Source organism: Tachysurus fulvidraco, chromosome 2, assembly GCF_022655615.1.
Source record: "Tachysurus fulvidraco isolate hzauxx_2018 chromosome 2, HZAU_PFXX_2.0, whole genome shotgun sequence".
Classification (NCBI taxonomy): Eukaryota; Metazoa; Chordata; class Actinopteri; order Siluriformes; family Bagridae; genus Tachysurus; species Tachysurus fulvidraco.
The window spans coordinates 16,128,510-16,148,174 of record NC_062519.1 but is presented as its reverse complement, the minus strand read 5'-3'; the positions used below and the strand labels follow the sequence as shown (position 1 = coordinate 16,148,174).

General features: G+C 39.9%; 1 protein-coding gene across 4 annotated transcripts in view; it reads left to right on the top strand.

Moving 5' to 3' along the window:
• Positions 1-10,485: 10,485 nt before the first annotated feature.
• The window catches only part of adamts9 (ADAM metallopeptidase with thrombospondin type 1 motif, 9), a 54,584-nt gene continuing 45,404 nt past the window's right edge, over positions 10,486-19,665 (top strand). The window contains exons 1-5 of one of the 4 annotated variants that reach the window (XM_047810201.1): positions 10,486-11,886; positions 12,313-12,695; positions 15,431-15,602; positions 18,659-18,927; positions 19,444-19,527. In XM_047810201.1, the coding sequence (XP_047666157.1) occupies positions 11,787-11,886; positions 12,313-12,695; positions 15,431-15,602; positions 18,659-18,927; positions 19,444-19,527 (1,008 nt within the window). In that variant the 5' untranslated portion in view covers positions 10,486-11,786. The remainder of the gene's footprint in view (positions 11,887-12,312; positions 12,696-15,430; positions 15,603-18,658; positions 18,928-19,443; positions 19,528-19,665) is intronic. The other 3 variants (XM_047810203.1, XM_047810202.1, XM_047810205.1) reach the window with 3 other exon arrangements.

Below are 19,665 nucleotides of genomic sequence, written 5' to 3'. Positions count from 1 at the left end.
GTCTGAATTAAAGCATTCATCCAAACACCATAGACCACATCGCATCTTGTTCGTTTGCCATGCTTGGAATCAGAGAGGGAAGAGGGAGATTATTAACATCCTATTGTCCCACAGCCTGTTGCCCGTGGAGATCCCCTCGGCCCTTTAGATAAGAACACGTAATAGGACAACATTTCCTTTCCTTTGGTCTTTTATCAGTATCTGGAGCTTCCTTTGAGGGCCTTTCGCTCTCTTATGTTTAGGAAGACAATTAGCTCCTTCAATTCAATTCGGTTTGATTTTCTAAAGAGTGTCAGAAAGCAGCTTTACAGCACGTCAGATGTAGATTCACATCATTAATGAGCAAGGCAAAGGAGTCGATGATGAAGAAAACAAAAAACTCTGAGAAGGCAAAAAAAAAACCTTGAAAAGAACCGGACTCGATTGGATTCCGTCCTCTTCTGAGTGACGGTGGATATTAAACAGGTGCACAACAGTGAAGGCAACAGGAGTCCTGGGATGACAACAGGATATTCTTTATAATTACAGCAGAAGTTCTTGAGTGCAGGTTTACAGTATTCAGATGAAGCTGTCTACTGAACCGTGCGGCTATATTCTGGGAAGTGCGGATCTCCGAGGTATCTATGTAGGACCATCCCAGGACCATCCACGTCAACCCGCAAGACTGAACTCCTTCATATGGTCATGCACGAGAGGGAAAACTCCTCTAATTTCAGCTTTGTGTGCGATGGAGACCCATTTGTTCAAATGACAAATGATGTGCTGATGTCAAATTTAGGCAGAAACCAACAATTCTTTGAGGCAATGTAAATGTATCCTGTATTGGCCTGTATTCGTCTTTAGTGGCTGTTGAAAAGCTTGTGCAGATGGATGGGTGCAGGAAACCGCAGACACAGATGATATGTGAGGCAGCGTTCGGTATACAAACTACAAAGGAAGAGTGTGGTCTCATGAAAGAGACCAAAATAAAGCCCGGATTCAGTGCAGAGATTCTGCTGCTGTCGGCTGTAAATCCGGGGACTGCGGGACCAAACAGAGTGACTCAGTGGAAAGGAGTAATTTCACAGTTAAAAATCAGACAATTTAGCGGTTATACAACTATGAAACAAAAAAAAAAAAAAAAAAAAAACTTCCTAATAATGGGTAGTTTCATAAGAAGGCAGCTGTATACAGTTTATCTTTCTGTCATTAAAGCATCATTACTTGATGGTGGAATTTTTGCTCTTGTTTAAGTTGCTGGTAATTACCTTTTTAGATGTTTTCTTTACAAGAGTAGTCGACTAAATGCATGAACTTGTGGTCACACTTTTAGAAATAAGGGTTTTCTCTACAAAACCCCCAGGTGGAAGAACGGACTCCGCCGGGCTGCCCGATCGGCTCGGTCACTGGCCATCTCCAAACGACTGGCTGTCTGAACAAAGACTGAAGACTTACTTACCATCTAAAGCGGTATTTCTTCTGTCGTTTTGCAGTATGCTATATTAGTCAACAATCTACAAGACATCGGGTATGATTTTAGAAAAAAGACAGCATTTCTCAAGCATTATTTCGATGGCAACCGGTTCTATGCACAACCTGTTCTGAATCTTATGATGTGAGGAGAGAACCAACTTCTCCTAACAATGTTCTCCTGTTTGTACGTTTCTTTGATTTATCGTTTTATTTCTTGACTTTTGGACTAAATAAGTGATGGTACGCTTTGTGGGTCGGGTTCTAGATCAAATCTTTAAGGGTTCCCCTTCAGGAACATGCCAAAGCTTCGTAGGGAAGTTCTATTTAGACAGAATCATCTACATAGAACATTAAGGTTTCCAGAGAGAGACAAAACTAAGTCAAATTAACTTCACATGATCACAAAGTCCGATTTCCAGCTCCAGTTCACTGGCTGTCCTAAACTAACATTTTGCAATTCAACTAAATGCCTGTGAGCACCAGCAGCTTCTGATGAAATGGCGTATGAAATAAACAGCTCAATGTGGAGTGTACTAACCGCATAACTACAGCTTGCTTTCATTGCCCCCACTCTGATGCTCCAAAAATATCCATTTCTCTAAATGGCCTTTCCACAAACCTCTGGCCGCAGACTTTCACACTATCTCGACCTTTGAACTCTGGACTCATCTCACCCTGCTACTTCTGATATCTAGCGTTGTCACAGACATCCTGGATAGAACTCAGACCTTTAAAACACAATTACACGTAGGTTCTTTGGATAGTAAAGGGTTATTTGCTTAATAAAGGGGTACCACTTGAAAGCATCCATTAGAAATATATTCTGTAGGGTTCCATATAGCCGAGACCTTACAAACCCTTATAGTACCCAATGGTACTTGAACATGAACTTTGGGAAAACCAAGTTAAACGTAGAGCCCTAAGACTTCTTTGAACCTCGGTGAGAACCCTTAAAGATTCTGTGAGGTTTCTTTTCAGACACATCGACTAGAACACCTGTATGAAGACACCCCTTTTTGTACACATGTATAACATTGCTTCTATAATTTTACCCCCCTTCCATAGCAAAACAAAAAAAAATGCGTTTGAAAATGCACTTTTGTCCAATCCTTCAGATAATCCATGGGGAATTATGGATAAATGGCTACAGAGATTTCTTCCACCCTTCTATTTTGCAATAGAAATATTCACAGCAGACGATCTGCGGCAATAACGGTAATACCCTAGGGAGGTACAGAGAGAATGAAAGCCACCAGACTGAATTTCTTCATTCTCGCAGCTGCAGCATCGATTCGCCGTCGGTCGCCCTTCTCTCTGCCAGCAGGACAGAGCAAGTCATCGCATTTCTGATCTTGCTTCATCAGCACAAAAGCTTAGAGGATTAAAAAAAAGCAATTCATTGGCTTTACAATCACAACAAAAAGTATTAAATGCATTTGATTTGAGGTGTATAAGCAGCCTATGTTTGTATTTGTATCCTGGGCACACTGGGCATCAGGCAGGAGCACATCCTTAATCAGACAACGGCTCATCGCAAGGCACGTTTCACGGAAATTCCCAACTTGCGATCTAGAGTATTTTTTTTGCACGGACACTTTAATTATGGACTGTCGCTGTCACTTTAACTCTGGACTTGCACAGCACAGTGCCACTTTATACACTTTATACACTCCATACACTATTTACACACCATACTTCACCTGGACATTCTAAGGACACTTTAACTCTGGACTTGCACGGCACAGTGCCACTTTATACACTATTTACACACCATACTTCACCTGGACATTCTAAGGACACTTTAACTCTGGACTTGCACGGCACAGTGCCACTTTATACACTATTTACACACCATACTTCACCTGGACACTTTAAGGACACTTTAAGGACAGTCTTTAAAAACCGTACACATTTATGTATATGTATATTTATGTATATGTATATACATTATTTCTTTATATTCTCCATATATTTCATATTTTTATGTAGTTTTTTTATATAGTTTTCTTACATAGTTTATACTTTCTTATTATTTTATTCTCATTTTATTTTTTGCTTTTTTTTTACTACTTTTTTATATTCTTATTCTTATACTGGACAGGTGCATAAAGCATTTCACTGCGTATCGTACCCTGCATGTATGTGTATGTGACAAATAAAATTTGATTTGATTTGATTGATTTGATTTCATGAAGAAGTCATGAGCCCAGGGGACACCCACATGAACACAGGGCAACAAGCAATCATGAAGAAGTCATGAGCCCAGGGGACACCCACATGAACACAGGGCAACAAACAATCATGAAGAAGTCATGAGCCCAGGCGACACCCACATGAACACAGGGCAACAAGCAAAAAATCCATATAAAAAAAAAAATATATATATATATCCATTCGATGAGCATCGAACCTATGCACCTGAAACAGTAAGGCATCAACTACATAACTGAGCCACCAAGCAATAAAGTATTAGAACCCTAGTGAACCCTAGAGAGTCAACTCATTATTCTTTGGTACTAGAAAGCTTATAAAGTATTTTTGACACCTAGCTTTAGCCTTAGTTTAAACCATTTAACAAGTTTGATGCACAAATATGTATAAATTGATTTAATATTTAAAGCATTCTTGTCTAAGAACCTCTGATCCTACTGTAGTCATATGATAGTCACTGCGGGGTTAGATGGAGGAAAGATGGAATGCATTATTTATTTATTTATTTTCACTTTCTAGGTCACTGCTTCGCTCTCTTTCCAGTTTTCATAATTCGAAAACAAAAATCTCATGCTAATATTGGACTTAAGTGTGTGTCTCGTTGGAGATGGGAGATTGCAGCTTTTGCTCAGTGTGTCAAGCCAACGGTCATTGGTAGTCTGGCACAACGTTATTGGCCCTGCTGTCTGGGTGGGAAGGATGAATCTACTGTTTTCCTTTTTGATCGAGAAACACCAGCCAGCAGCGGAAGCATGTGAATCAGCAGCGACTAAATGTTGGGAGGAAATTTCTAGTTTGTTCTTTATCTGACCTCATTTCTCAGATCTGTTCATCAAAGCTGCCCATAATGGGAGCATTACACTCCCGGTAGTATAGCCCTCAGGTCCACTGAAGGACATAAGCCCCTTCAAGTAAGACATGGTCTCAATCCACTAGGTGGGTTTGAAAAAAGTAAGAAAGAAAAAACGTTGAGTTTATATGAAAACTCACCAGGGTCCAGATTAAAGGAAGAGGTCATTAGCATTAGTCATATTTCCTTCAGGTCCACTACAGGTAACACAATTGCACCTGCCCTTTAAAATTCCAACAAATTTTCAGGACATGAATTGTTAATCTCCTTCCTCATTCACCATAATCACATATCTTTCCTTTTCTCTTCTAGCTCTGTGCCGTCTGACTTTCCTTCTCTGGGGTAAATCAGGCTGCCAGTCCATGGGGCAGCCACTCTGACAGCCGCAGAATGAACGTCATATAGTTATACTCAATGTGCATGGAACGGGTAAGAAATTAAAAAAATCCACCACATCCTTTGCCGGCTGAGAATGAGACCTGAATCACTGGTGATGTTTAAACTGTATTGCATCATTATGCACCAAAGCGAAAGGCATCTCTGGGGATCGCCTCAGTATCTGTAAGGCTAAAAAACAAAGAGCCTTCTGACGATCCACAAGTGTGGGGTGATTAGCTCTATTCAGCCTAGCCTATAGTGCACATAAATAATTTTTTTTGTGGCGTTCGTAGAAGGACCGCCAGCTTCCGTGATTCTGATGTGCAATAAGAAACATCCTGTGTGGAGGCAGTGCACGGCTTGAGAAGGCAAGAATTTGAAGGTTATCGTTTGAAACCTCGTACTCATTTGTGAGTTAAGATGTCCTCGCTCTAATCTTTGTGTATAAACCTTGACGGATCTGCTTAACTAATGTTACCATTCCAGAGTGTGTGTGTGTGTGTGTGTGTGTGTGTGTGTGTGTGTGTGTGTGTGTGTGTGTGTGTGTGTGTGTGTGTGTGTGTGTGTGTGTGTGTGTGTGAGGGGGGACTGGAGATGTGTCTGGCTTTGGAAAAAACCCCAAACAGCTGTGCTGTGTAGTGTTTGGAGGCTAGACCAGTAACCCAGAATCCATTATACGTAAAAGAAACGGTGTGCTTGTAAACAACTGCAATTTACGATGCTATAATCTAGACATTTCCTCAAACATCCAAAGCGGAAAGAGAGTAGAACTTTGGACTCAGAAGAAGCACAATTTTCAGTGTTTTATCCTGGTCAGAGTCCACATAGGCCACGTTCACACTGCAGGTAAAAAGTGTCCCAAATCAGGTCAGACTTCTTCTGGAGTAGTGTGAACACTCAAATCTGGCCCAGATCTGATTTTTTTCAAATCAGATTTAGACCACTTCCATATGTGGTCCTGAATCAGACCCAAATCTGATTTTTTTCCAATGTGGCCGCAGTGTGAACAACTGAGGCGGATTTGATGCAACTTTTACGTCAATCCGCATCGACATTCCTCACAATCATGCGCCGGCAAGTGACAAACGTGACTACGCCTACAAAATGGAGAACAGTGATGGAGCAAGTCAGTGGAGGGAGAGTGAGGTGTTAGACCTAATCAGTATATGGGGAGATACTTCAATTCAGGCAAAACTATTAATGTTACGGCTGCCGTTACACAGACATTTTGAAAGAAAAGCGAAAATGCTTACTTCCTCCGTAACCTCGCCGACTTTTTAGCGCGACGGCACGCTGCGTGTGACGTCATTGTTATCCTACGTTTGCGCATGCGGGTCAGTTCGAAACAGCAAACAGTTCACATTGGCATCTGATATAGGCCACATTTTAAAAGGTAATGTGAACAGTCAAACAAAAAAAAAAACAATGATCTGAGCAAAATTGAGCATTAAGTCTTGCGGTGTGAACGTGCCCTTAGATTCAGATCCCATCGCAGGTAATCCTGCGTGAAATGCAGGAACATGCCAGTGGCTCTGAGGTCAACCTACCGACATGTCTTTAGGAGAAAGCTAAGCAGACATGGGAAGAACTCTGCCCATACCAAAAAAACTTGATACTCCTTGTACCACAGACCCTTTAGGCAACAAGACGTCCTGATTACCCTTCCTGTGTAGTATGATTTACGCTAACGCAGGCATCATACACGTTTCTCCTGACGATTTCAGTCAAGGGTGAAATTTTTCCTTAGACCTATTGACTAATGCCTTTGCATACTCCAATTATTGCTAACTTTGTGTCAGCCTGATTGCTATGAAATGGGTCAGAGATCATTCTCAGACAAGAGATATCAAACCAACAGGAACAGGATTAGACTCTATCAGGGCAATCACACATGCACTGCTTCCCGAACCCACACACACCCATTCACCCTTTACACTTAGGCAAAGGCAATACTGTCATCCAGGCACAAGCACTTAGCTTAAAATGTCTTACCACAAACTGTACATTCTAGTCAGTATTATTTAAAGGATTTGATCCTTGAAAAAAAATTTAACCTTTTAACCAGTGTTGTATGAATGCATCCTATTGGACCACCCAAGACATAATGACCAAGATCTGGGGTTTTGGGATGCATGCCTCTGACCACTGAAGTGTAACCTTATAACACTCGACCATCAAATATATCTATCACAAAGTTTAAGTGAAGTGTGTTTAAATGAAGTTATACTGCCGATCCATTGAGCATTAAATCAAGTAAAGCCATCAACATAAACACAATTATCCCCTCCCTCAGTGTTAACTACAACCAGCCCTTCTCTGACGCACAGCACCCCATTTCAAAAATCGTGATTACGTGACCAGAGCTTAGTCTTTATAAGAGCTTGCGGGGTGACTCCGAGGAAAGCTTTAGGGCGACGGTGTTTAAAAAGAATGGAAAATTGTCCCTATGTGCTGTAAAAACTTGGGCAAACTCGCAGAGTCCCGTTTAAGCTTTCTGCTCCTTATCTGCCATCATCAGACTTTGAGGGGAAGCGAAGTTTACACAGACGTGAGGTCACTCGGGATGCATGATCAGAAACAGAGTCAAGCCTTTAAGAGTCACCATCCCTCCAGGCAAACCCCCCCCCAACCCCCACCATGCTTTGGGATTGCTCATTCAGCAAACTCCAGATGCAAAGGCACTCTACGCTCAGAGGTATACCATAGTCTAATCATGTTACAATGATCAATAGAAATGTGACTTATGTGATGTTCTATGTACAGTAATAACCTTAGCCGGTTCTTCGGTTTCTACGCACTCTCAGGGATGGGCGAGATTACTGCGATCCGAAACGCCTCATATTTAATCCTATCAGTAATAAACTTTACAAAGCAGTGTTACTCATAGCACTCAAACATTTAACATTTTCCAATTACAGTTCAAGCAAATGTTTTGTTCTGTTGTTATACAAGATATTATCAATAAAACTAGATAGAACCTTAACCTGTCAAGTTCCTGAGCGGGCGGTGAGATCCAAGTTGTCTGTCCTTTAGACTTTTACATAAGGCTGACACTGGAGACTCCTTCCATGAATGCTAAATAAATGCCTCCTTAACATCCACTAACCTCCATATCAACATATCTACACAAATTTCATTGTGTTTTATCGCTTTTACAACACAGTATTTATATATATATTAAAAAAAAAAAAACACCCAGTAAAGTTTTAAAATCTTGTGGACTATCTGAAAAATGAGGTTTGCTGCTGTTATAAATTCCATTATAACAGAAACATCTCTTAATTCACTTTCTTGGAGTTATTAAAAAAAAATTATACATGATGAATAATTATGTGAAAGGTCCTGCAAGCTTTGAAAACTAAGTTAAGTTATGTTAGAATAAAATGTCCTATTAACGATTATCCAATATCGTCCATTGTTGAAATATTTTTACCCATTATCCTTAGTAAGCTGTCAGTATAGAAACCATAACATTACAATGAGTGCAATAATATAAACTATTGACTTTCAGCCAGAAATCCATTTGGAGATGGAGTTAGAGATTTAAGCTACCCCTTCTGACCAATCAGAATTGAGAATTTGTCAGCCGTTTAGTATAAAGAAAAGTAATTAAAAAAATAGCACACGAAAGGTGAGTATGAAGCTCTAGAAAAGTTTGGACGCTACCTAAATGTGTTCCCACATGTTCAGGGCCATGTGTGCAGAATCAAGCCGCTTGCTCTAAGCTGTAAAGAGTGTCAGAGCCTCGCAAAGCTCCCAATACAAATTTGTAGCGATAACCAGAACCCACTAAAATGGAGGATGGGAATAGAGTGCACAGAGTCAAGATGTGAATTTAACACCCAGTTGTGTTTAGAGTATGCCTTTTTTCTAGAATTCTTACATATGCTTTGCATGAAGACTTCTCCATCCTCCTCTGTCTTTGCTCATTTTCCCAGCTATACAGCTGTTGGACCAAAGGTCTTTGATGCATGTCTACGGTTTGAGTGCATCATACATTACCCTGCAGATAATGAGGGTGAAGAGGCAACTCTGGGAACTTTTATGGCTGTGTGTGCAGTGTGTGTAGTGTTTGCCATATCCTTATATGCTGGAGATATTGCCAATATCAAAGCGTGTACTCGGGGCAAAAGTATGTCCCGTGAAGCGATTGTTCTTAGTCGCACACCTGCACAAAACCACACTGGAGCTCTCTAAATGAGTGTGTGTTTATATGGAAGACAATTAGCGACGGACTTCACATGTGAAAACGTTTTGCTGCTTCGTGTAGCTGAGGGACAACTGACATAAATATCACGTGTGCATTTTTGTAGTGCTTTCTCAGCTTGTTTTGTGCAGCGTATACACTCTATACACTCCAAACCCCATAATTATCTAGTTATAGACCATGCATGCCTTTTTCAAGTCAGTGCTTTTCAGATATTTTGTAAACTTAATCAGATTTTTACGTTTCTCTAGTTACAGTATTCACCTTAAGTGTAGTTTATCGGATTAGGCGTACACGTCTTTCAGGTTTCAATAATCTTTTCACATAGCCGCACATCCCAAAGTGTTTTATGGTTTTTCTTTTTCTTTTCTTTTTTTATTTACACCAAAGCAATTTCCAACATTGATTTATTTCCCATGCATTAAAATGTACTTTGTACTCATTTTTTTTGTCCATTTTAAAAGTGAAACATAAAACAGTACATTTTACATTTTGACATTGTGCTTTCTCTTTCTCTCAGTAAGACAGCAAAATCAGAGCCTGTCATGTTCATGAGAAACCACAAAACACACTCCAACCTGAAAACTTTCCCTGTGGTGAGCTCTCAATCTGCAGACTGCTTCCATCGTCGTTAAACAAACATCTCCTTCCAGAAAAATTCACCACGTCAACATTTACACAACATTTTGTGTAGGTATAGAAACCTTTATGTGGCACTTGAGTAAGTTATTACTAAAGAAATATGTACGTTTATACACATCGTTATTCTGATAAATAATAATAATAAAAAAATGTAATCTAAACTTTCAGCCATTTGTTAACAGCATATAATATTACGGTAATGTAAAAGTCTGAAACTAATCAGCCAACACGTCACAGAGCAGAAAAACAAGCACCCAAAGCAATATTGTGGTTCAAGGCTATAAAAATCAAGCAAACAAGCAAATGAACTGATGACTTACTCATTTGATGCTCAGATGTTCATGTCTCTGTTCAGAAAATAGTGGAATTTAAATCCACTTCACAAATACAGAGCAATAAAAAAGCTGTTCTGTAAATAATTAGAAGGTTCAGTAGACTTGTTAGAGTTTACTAAACTAGTTAAGTGTTTACATTCTAGTCAAAGTTCGTTTCTTGTCTTTCATCAAGTCCTTTTCTTTCCTATTTCTCTTCTGGCCTGCAATTTACGTTAACAAACAAACTTAATTGATCCTAATGAGTGTAAAGTGGTTTCCCACCTGGAAAGCCAGGCATTTCCATTCTACATCAACACAAACATAATGCACTAGTTTGTAATACGTTAAGGTGTAATAGACATCTTATGTACAACTCGTTATATCTGCTGTGAATAACTAGGCTAGGTGTTTTTTTTTTTTTCGTTGTTGTTATTGCAACAATATGAGCTCTTTAATATGAATGCTTTTAAGCGCCACCTATTCCGCCCATCAGTGGTATCATCCGTAGTCATGGAGACGAGAAACTACTCAATTATAGATGATCAATTATACCATATATACACGCTCACAATCCAACAGAACTAACAGTTTTGGTGTATTTTGTGCATATATACTATGATTTACGGTAAACACTATAGGCACAAATGGTTGGCTTTTTTGTTGTTGTTGTTGTTGTTGATTTTGCGTAAATTGTATATACACTACAAAAGTTTCCATGCACATAATTAGATATTGAGATTAGATCATTAGAATAGTGATTTTTGAAAAAGAAACTTATTCATAGAAATGATAGGCTATTAAATCCATCTCAGTTCTGTCATTTACATTCACATTTACATTTACGAGATAAAACTAATTAAATGGTGTATTAATTATGTATTGTTCTTCAATAGCTTGTGAATTAAATGTGTGGAGGTAAAAATCTAAAGAAGAAAAATAAAGAAAAAAAACTTCTTTAACTTCTTCAATGTTGATTTAAAAAATAATAATAATAATTTTAAATCTTATATTATTGCAAAGATCTTTAATAGTGGGTCTAGGTGTCATTTTTTAAAGAAAAAGGTATCCAAAGCTTGGGCTGTCTCTCTAAAGTGGTCCAGAATGGAAGGACCATTTGTATGCGTTGATGCAGTGCGCATTTCTGTGCCATTGTATGTGTATATACAATACATATAATGTACATACACTGTATAATGTATATGTAATATAATGTATATGTAATCCTGAGATCTATATTAATGTGTGCCATTATTATGATTTCGTCCTCCTCGGAGATCAGTGAGTTGAACCCACGGTGTTTTGGAAAAGGCCAAGCTCCGCCTGTGCTCGGGAAACGTCTTCCTCACACACCTTCATCTTGCCTTTGCCTCGAACCCGCCCCCTTTACTTCACTCACAAGTAGTAGAGAACCGGGACGCTGGAGCGCGGCGCGGCCACCGTGACTCGATTCACATCCATAGCCTCCTCCACCCTCTTCCTCCTTCTCCTCCTCCTCCATCCTTTCCCTCCCTCCTTCCTCCCCCACCCTTTAATAGGCTACTTTATTCAAGTTCGCCGGGAACTCAAGACAGAGCTGACAGAGCTTGCAGACCCCCGGCGCAAAAGCTCGCGACCATGTAATCCGCCCTTGCGCACAGGAGCAGCAGCAGCAGGACGCGCGAGAAGAGTCCAGGAATATTAGTGGATTTGAAAAAAAAAATAAAAAAAATCAATCTTGTTTTGCAGATTAATCATGCACGCTTTTCTCTGGGGTCTGGGCTTGTTCATCGTACTCCCCGACGTTGTGAATTTAGCAGCTTGGACCCGGAGTTCTCCGGCACACTCCAGAAAAGGTAAAAAAAAAAAAAAAAAACTTTTTCCCCTTCTGAAGTTGTCATGTCATTCATTTCCTTCGCGCGCTCCACTTAGTAGGAGAAAGAACAGAGAATGAATGGATTTCCACTCGAACACATGAAAAGATTATGATCACGGTATTCACGGTATTATCGACACACTCGACACCAAGATGCACGACATTAAACCTTTAGTGATTTATCACTGCGCTTTTACACTACGTGCATGTAAAAGATCCGTGGTAAATGTACACACACACCCCGGAGAACAGGAAAGCTACAGATTATTACCTTTTTTTTCTGAGATCGTAGGGGTGTGAAAAGTTTTACTTAGACCCCAGAGATCGGAAACTTGTTGCGCTTTATTATGCTGTAAGATCTGTGTCCAATCGATTTAAACGCTAATCTCTGCACTTATATCCACAGCAACATCACTGGTGAACACCGAAGCGCACGAGATCGTCACGCCTATCAGAGTGACCGAGGACGGAGATGCGTTGCCCCTGAACGCGCACTTCAAACGCAAGAAACGGAGCGTCGACAAGGAAACGGAACCGGGACACTGGGAATCCGAGCACGTGCACTACAGACTCTACGCATTTGGCCGTGACTATCACCTTAACCTGACGCTCGAGGCGGGATTTATTGCGCCGCTTTATACCGTAACCGTCCTTGGCACGAGCAACCGAACGCACGAGGAGGATGATGCGCAGGATGAGGTGGAAACGATGTACCGACACTGTTTTTATAATGGACACGTCAACGGAGAAAAGCAGCACTCCGCCGTCATCAGCCTCTGTTCCGGTCTGGTAAGTGGCTTTAACCTTTTTTTTTCTATTTGAAAGAAGGGAATACACGTGGTTAAAAAAAGGTGCTAAAAGTCAATGAAGGACTCAGTGTGATCATTAGCACATGAAAGTGCGTTTCCGAGAGGCGAAGTTTGTGAAGAAACAAATTGAAATATTCATTCATTCATCCTCTTATCCTGGCCAGGTTCCCTGTTTAGGCACCCAGAAATGTACACCTAGGACTATTCAGAATAGCAAAATCACTTGCATGATTACATACTTGCATGGTTCTGGAAGCTGGGAAATAAAACAAACAAACAGGGAACCTAAGGGAGAACATGGGATTATCACAGACAGACACCTGAGCTAAGATCAAACCATGTATCATGAAGCTGCGGGGCAGCAACAATACCTGCATAGTCTTCATAGCCTCTCACTGTGTTCAACTGTAGCAGCTGCTGTACAATAGCCCTAAGCCTGTGGTGCTGTAAAGGCTGGGGTGGGTATACAATCCCAGGGGGAACCTAGGGAACTACACTGGTCTACATTGGCAGCCTACCTGTCCTTTCAATCAAAACTTTATCTCGCAATTTTGTTCAGCACCTTCAGATACCATCACTTGTGCCTTTCTGAACATTATTCTTAAACCATTAATCTAGTAAACACACCTGTATTGCACCTGTATGCTGCAGTTGTTATCAAAATGCATGCACATTGCAAAAAAAACATAACATTCTCGTTTGCTGGATGAAATCCACTCATTGAACTGAGCTGCTGAAGGATAAGGCCATTGTTCAAGGACACAAACTTCCCAGATTATTTATATCTCAGTTGCATGAAATTTAGTTTTTCATTACTTTAACATCCAAACTCTCATTCACCCAACTACTTTTCTGCAATTAATTTAATGAAGCAACTTTTTTTTGTGGTGTTGTTTAGCCTGTAACACATGCTATGGGTTAACCTGGGGGATAACCTCTAGTACTGCCAAGACCCTGCCAAGATACTGTAAAGTGCTTACTCAAGATGATTGCATTTGGGAAAATGATGTATTTCTCTCTAAAGTTTCTGGCTTTTTTTTAACCTTAAGTTAAAAAAAATCTCTAATCTCTAATGACCTTTATACACATTCATAACTGGTTATAATGTAGTCATAAGGGATCATTAATTATTCATGAACACGCAGGACACTTTGCAGCAATTTGCATATGCATTATGGATTTTTAATCAGTAGTGCTGGTCTCATGTAAATGTAAAATTCATAAAAGTGCATTAAATCTGACTTCGTTTGCAGTTTTTAAGGTGTTATAAGAGGGTTATGATGTCACGTAGCTGATAGCAACTATAGTACACTAATAAATGAAATGTATGAGCATTGATTTTTGAGAGAGACACCAACAGAAGACCCCTCAAAGAAAAACAAAAATCCATTATAATGTATTTGAAGAACGTCTGATTTTGGCTCTCTGAGGTAAAATTAAGACCACCTGAATAATTTTACCAGCGATGACTGATTACTATAAGGCCAGGTTTATTAGACTTGGCAAATAGGAAAGTGGACTGGGATCATGGTCAAATTTGCTGAGTAACACAGACGTGTGCTTTGACGTGGGATTCTAGCGCTCTCCAGAGCACTGTTATTGTTGGAACGCTCCTCACAGCTTCCTGTATTTTAGCTCCGGTTCTTAGAAAGAGCCATGCTGTCGCACATTCTTTACACATGCACTTAAAGAAGTGAGGGCAATTAAATTGAAAGGAATTCAGTAGCACACGAGTATGCAATGAGTATCCAATGACAATGAATTGCTTTTGCATAACACTAGCTTGTGATGCTATTGTGACGATGACGGTGTGGGAGGAGATAATATACTTCAACTGTTATATAACTAAGATAGTAATTAGGATCTTCTGCAAAGTATCTGTGATAGTCTGTCACATTTATTTATTTATTTATTTATTTATTTATTTATTTATTTATTTATTTATTTATTTATTTATTGTTTTGGATAATCTGTATAACTGTTTTAAGTGCTGTTTTATTTACTTATACTACACTATTTTATTTCAGCATGATTTAAATATGCTTTTTAATTGAGTCAAATATGCTTTTTAATTGAGTCATCACCAAACTTTACAAGCTGGATAGATAGATAGATAGATAGATAGATAGATAGATAGATAGATAGATAGATAGATAGATAGATAGATAGATAGATAGATAGGTAGATAGATAGATAGGTAGATAGATAGATAGAAACACTTGTGTAACTCTGGTCTGAACCTTCATTCGCTTCCATTTGAGATGAGGTATTGTGATGCAAAACATTCTCAAAGATTCTGAGTTCTTATTTTTCTTGCTTAGATTCACTCTCTCACTTTCTTTACGGTGCGAGAAAGCACACTTCTTATAAAGGAATGCTGGCCTCACATCTCCAGCGTCAGCACTTTTCCCCCTCATCAGCTTTCACAACATAAAAATCACACAACACCATCAGTTCCTGATAATCTTCGCTCACGTTTCTTCCCTCCGGAGGCCAGTTTGCCTATACGCATGCAACATATGTCAGCCTTTTGTAATTGCAAAATCAATTATGCAGGACACAAAGATGGTGGTGGGGTATGGGAATTGGGGTGGTCGTTTGGGGTGGGCGGGGGGGGGGGTCTGGGGTAAAAGACAAGGGCAATTAACAACAACTTGTGGAATGTACACACCTCTGTGGGCACGCTCCATTTGAAGTGCCGCTGTTCTTTTCTAGCTTGGCACTTTCAGGTCATCAGAAGGCGAGTATTTCGTGGAGCCTCTTCACAGCTACAATGGCGAACATTATGAAGAAGAACACATCAAACCTCATATTGTGTACAGAAAAGATGCACCGAAGACGGCCAAAGATGAAGAAAAAGATGGCACAGCGGCATGTGATACTGCAGGTAAGAAAGTTGCGTTTTATATCTTTCCTAATATAACATTCATAAATGCTAAACACCTTTCAGGAGTCTTGCTCATGTTCCACAGATGAACTTTATAGACCAATATGGCAATATACAACTGAGGCATTGTTACTTTACAGATGAACTTCAAGGAAAAATCACGTGTGAAGTGCTTTAAATACGTATACATTGAAATCTTTCTGATGTGCTAAGCAGTTTTGTTGTATTTTCAGTTACATTAGAAGTTAGTGACTGTATGCTGCACTGACGTCACAGCAGGACATTGCTTACACATCTACAGTGGCATTTACTAGGTGTTAGCTTGCTAAGCCTTCTTGCTAAGCTCTATGCACTAACCTAGCACCAGTAGGTTTAATTAACAAATATATAATACATTTTTAATGTATATTACCTCAGCTCACTTAGCATTAAACTATATTACCTCAGATCATTCAGTTAGCATTGATATTCATCATCTCTAATCGCTCACTTAGCATTAAACTATATTGCCTCAGCTCACTTAGCATTAAACTATATTACCGCAGATCATTCAGTTAGCATTAATATTCATTATCTCTAATCGCTCACTTAGCATTAAACTATATTACCTCAGCTCACTTAGCATTAAACTATATTACCTCAGATCATTCAGTTAGCATTGATATTCATTATCTCCAATCACTCAGTTAGCATTAAACTATATTAACTCAGCTCACTTAGCATTAAACTATATTACCTCAGATCATTCAGTTAGCATTAAACTATATTACTTCAGCTCACTTAGCATTAAACTGTATTATCTTAGCTCACTCAGTTAGCATTAATATACTGTATGCTACCTCAGCTGACTTAATTAGCAATAACCTTCCTTAGCGGTTTAATTTGTTTGGTTAAAAATAGGAAAAATGTTCAAGTCCTGCAAAAAACCCCCCACAAAAAACAGAAAATCAAAAAAGGAGAAATATAAATAAGAAAGAATAAGATGTTAGCACAAGTAATAGGTGCGCTATTAGGTTTGTGCTATGATGATGTGATTTATGCTTCTTTTGTAATTACAGACCTGTAATGTTTAGAGAAACTGCCATAAAAAAATTCTATTTTCAAAAGAATGCCTCGGAATATAAATGGCTTTTTTTTAGTTTGGTGCAGCAGGAAAGAATCATTCCAAAAGTTTCTTGTATCATCCAACATCTCAGTTTATTGCCACAGAATCCTGTTGACTCTTGCACTTCCTGTGGCCTGCAGATAAGGGAACCTGATAGGCACAATATCCCCCCCCCCCCCCCCCCATGTCACAGCAAGCAGCTCTGAGGCAGAATGCTGAACAGCTGAACGGTCTGAAGCATTTGCCGAGTCATCACTATGAAAATAAATGTTTTAATGGTGTGTAATGTAGTGCAGGACGCCGACACACTGCTGTTTATTCATAAACCCATTTGTGCTGCCTGCCATGTTGTAATAGACAGAAGAAAAAATAAATTTCCCAGAATTCACTGGGGTGCAAAGCGTGTTGAAGAAAATTGGAAGGTTTATGAAAGGACTATTGTGGCTCCTGTTTTTTAGCAGGAGGATAAGTTTCATTGTCTTCAATCACAGACGGCAAAAAAAAAAAGTTGACTTTTGTGCTTGTCTCATTTTTGGAGCTGTTGGTGTGATGTTACAAGAATTTGGTGTTTGGTTCCATTGTTTTGCGAAAGGCAAAACTGCTCCTGCTCTATAGCTGTCTTTAGGACGTACTGTATACTTTTAGCGAAGGATAAAACCCTTGTCGTATCCCAGGGCTGAAACGGTTTAAAGCCTTTTAAGGCCGGATGCCAACTTCACCTAGCATGAACCTGACTTCATACTTATAGCAGATGAAACCTCAACCTTCACCAAAAAACATTTTTATTCTCGTTCCATTAACAACGATAAACACTTTACCCGACAGCCCATGCCTGTTGTTTGTTTCTGCTGTCTTTCAAATGAAGCACAGTTGAAGGTTCGTCCGATACAAGGCTACAGGATTGGAGCATTTGGATAAACAGCAGAGTTCACAACAATGTATAAACCTTAGTTTGATGCAGTGTATGATTCTTCAAACCCTTGTGCTGAGCTCTGAAATTAATACTCCAAGCTGAAACTCATTAAATATGTTTATATTGAAATATTTCTGATATGTGGTGATTTCTAATTTGTTGGTCATTGTGGTACTTTTGCTATTCCAATAAGTTGTTAGTGATTGTGTTTATTAGCACTTTTTCCAGTTGCCATTTTATAGGATCATTTTCTTTGTGTTACATTCATTCATTCATTCATTCATTCATTCATTCATTCATTCATTCATTCATTCATTCATTTTCCACCTCTTATCCGAACTTCTCGGGTCACGGGGAGCATGTGCCTATCTCGGGCGTCATCGGGCATCGAGGCAGGATACACCCTGGACGGAGTGCCAACCCATCGCAGCGCACACACACACTCTCATTCATCATTCACTCACACACTACGGACAATTTTCCAGAGATGCCAATCAACCTACCATGCATGTCTTTGTACCCGGAGGAAACCCCGAGGCACGGGGAGAACATGCAAACTCCACACACACACACACAAGGCGGAGGCAGGAATCGAACCCCCAACCCTGGAGGTGTGAGGCAAACGTGCTAACAATTAAGCCACCGTGTCCCCGCCCCGTATCACATTCAACACCATATTAATTAATGAATCATCCATCTTGCAAACATGGGATTCAGAGTTCCAGAATGCAGTGCATCATACGTTTATTAGGAGGCTACTAGATGATGAAATCACTTTCTTTAAGCAGCTTGTAGTTGAACAGCATTGTGGGTAATTCTTCTCTGGATGTTTAATGGTTTTAGCTTTGCCAATTCATAAGATAGAGAAAAGCCCAGTGTTGTACCTTTCTAAAAGAGTTCCAATCTGAAAGGCAGAGTTTTCTGGTTCTGTGTAGACAAATAAGAGAAAGAACTCTTTAGAATGCTAGCTGGATCGTTGCTGCTACTAGTATAGCAGAGATGGTTTATAATGTGGCCATGTGTGTGTTTATATTCCAGGTCATGATACTGAGCAAAACACCGTGTCTGGGAGCATGTTCTCTGACTTGGAGCGTCTCAGCGCAGGGGTTCTCTCGGGTTCTTTCCCCTCAACAGAAGACAAAGAGCCACCAGCTAATGACAGCAGCACTGACTCAGGACCTCACCGGAGAAGAAAGCGCTTCCTGTCCTACCCACGCTTTGTGGAAATCATGGTCGTTGCTGACTACAAGATGGTGGAGCATCACAGGAGCAATCTCCAGCACTATGTTCTGACCTTAATGTCTATTGTAAGTTCTTCCTCAATCTAAATCCAGGCATACAAAACAACATCTTCAGAAAAATATATATCTGCATGTGTAAAAGGGTGGAATAAAATCAGGAATGGTCACATAAAATGCATGTTTCAGAAGCTTTTTTGCATGGCTGTCAGCGAGGTGAAGTTGACCTACTTCTGTCTTGGCACCGGCTGCACTCTCCGCAGGTTTCTGGGAGCACAATCAACTTTCTCAACAGCCGAGAAATATTTCTGCAGCAGCTGACCAACTGTATTATAAATAGAACTGCTGTATGAGCCCCTTCTTGAGAATCTTAGGTTCACACAGCTGCGTTTATTAGCGTTATCCCGGGACAAATGGATTTCGGGCATAGAATCAGAACTCCCTGGAGCTCACTGTCATGCATTTTTATCTTTTTATTACTAGCATTGTGATATGAAATCAAGACCAAATCCATCTAAGGACACACACCTGACCAAAATGCTATTTTCTCAGTCAACTGCTTGTTCCTGCTTTGTCTTCATCCAGGTTTCCTCGATCTATAAGGATCCGAGCATTGGCAATCTGATCAACGTTGTCATTGTGAAGCTAGTCATCATAAACAATGAGCTGGTAAAATAACAGACTCTCAACATTCTCTGGGCTTATCTTTACTAGCTTGCAGCCTGGATAGTGATCTATACATCTCTCTCTCTCTCTCTCTCTCTCTCTCTCTCTCTCTCTCTCTCTCTCTCTCTCTCTCTCTCTCTC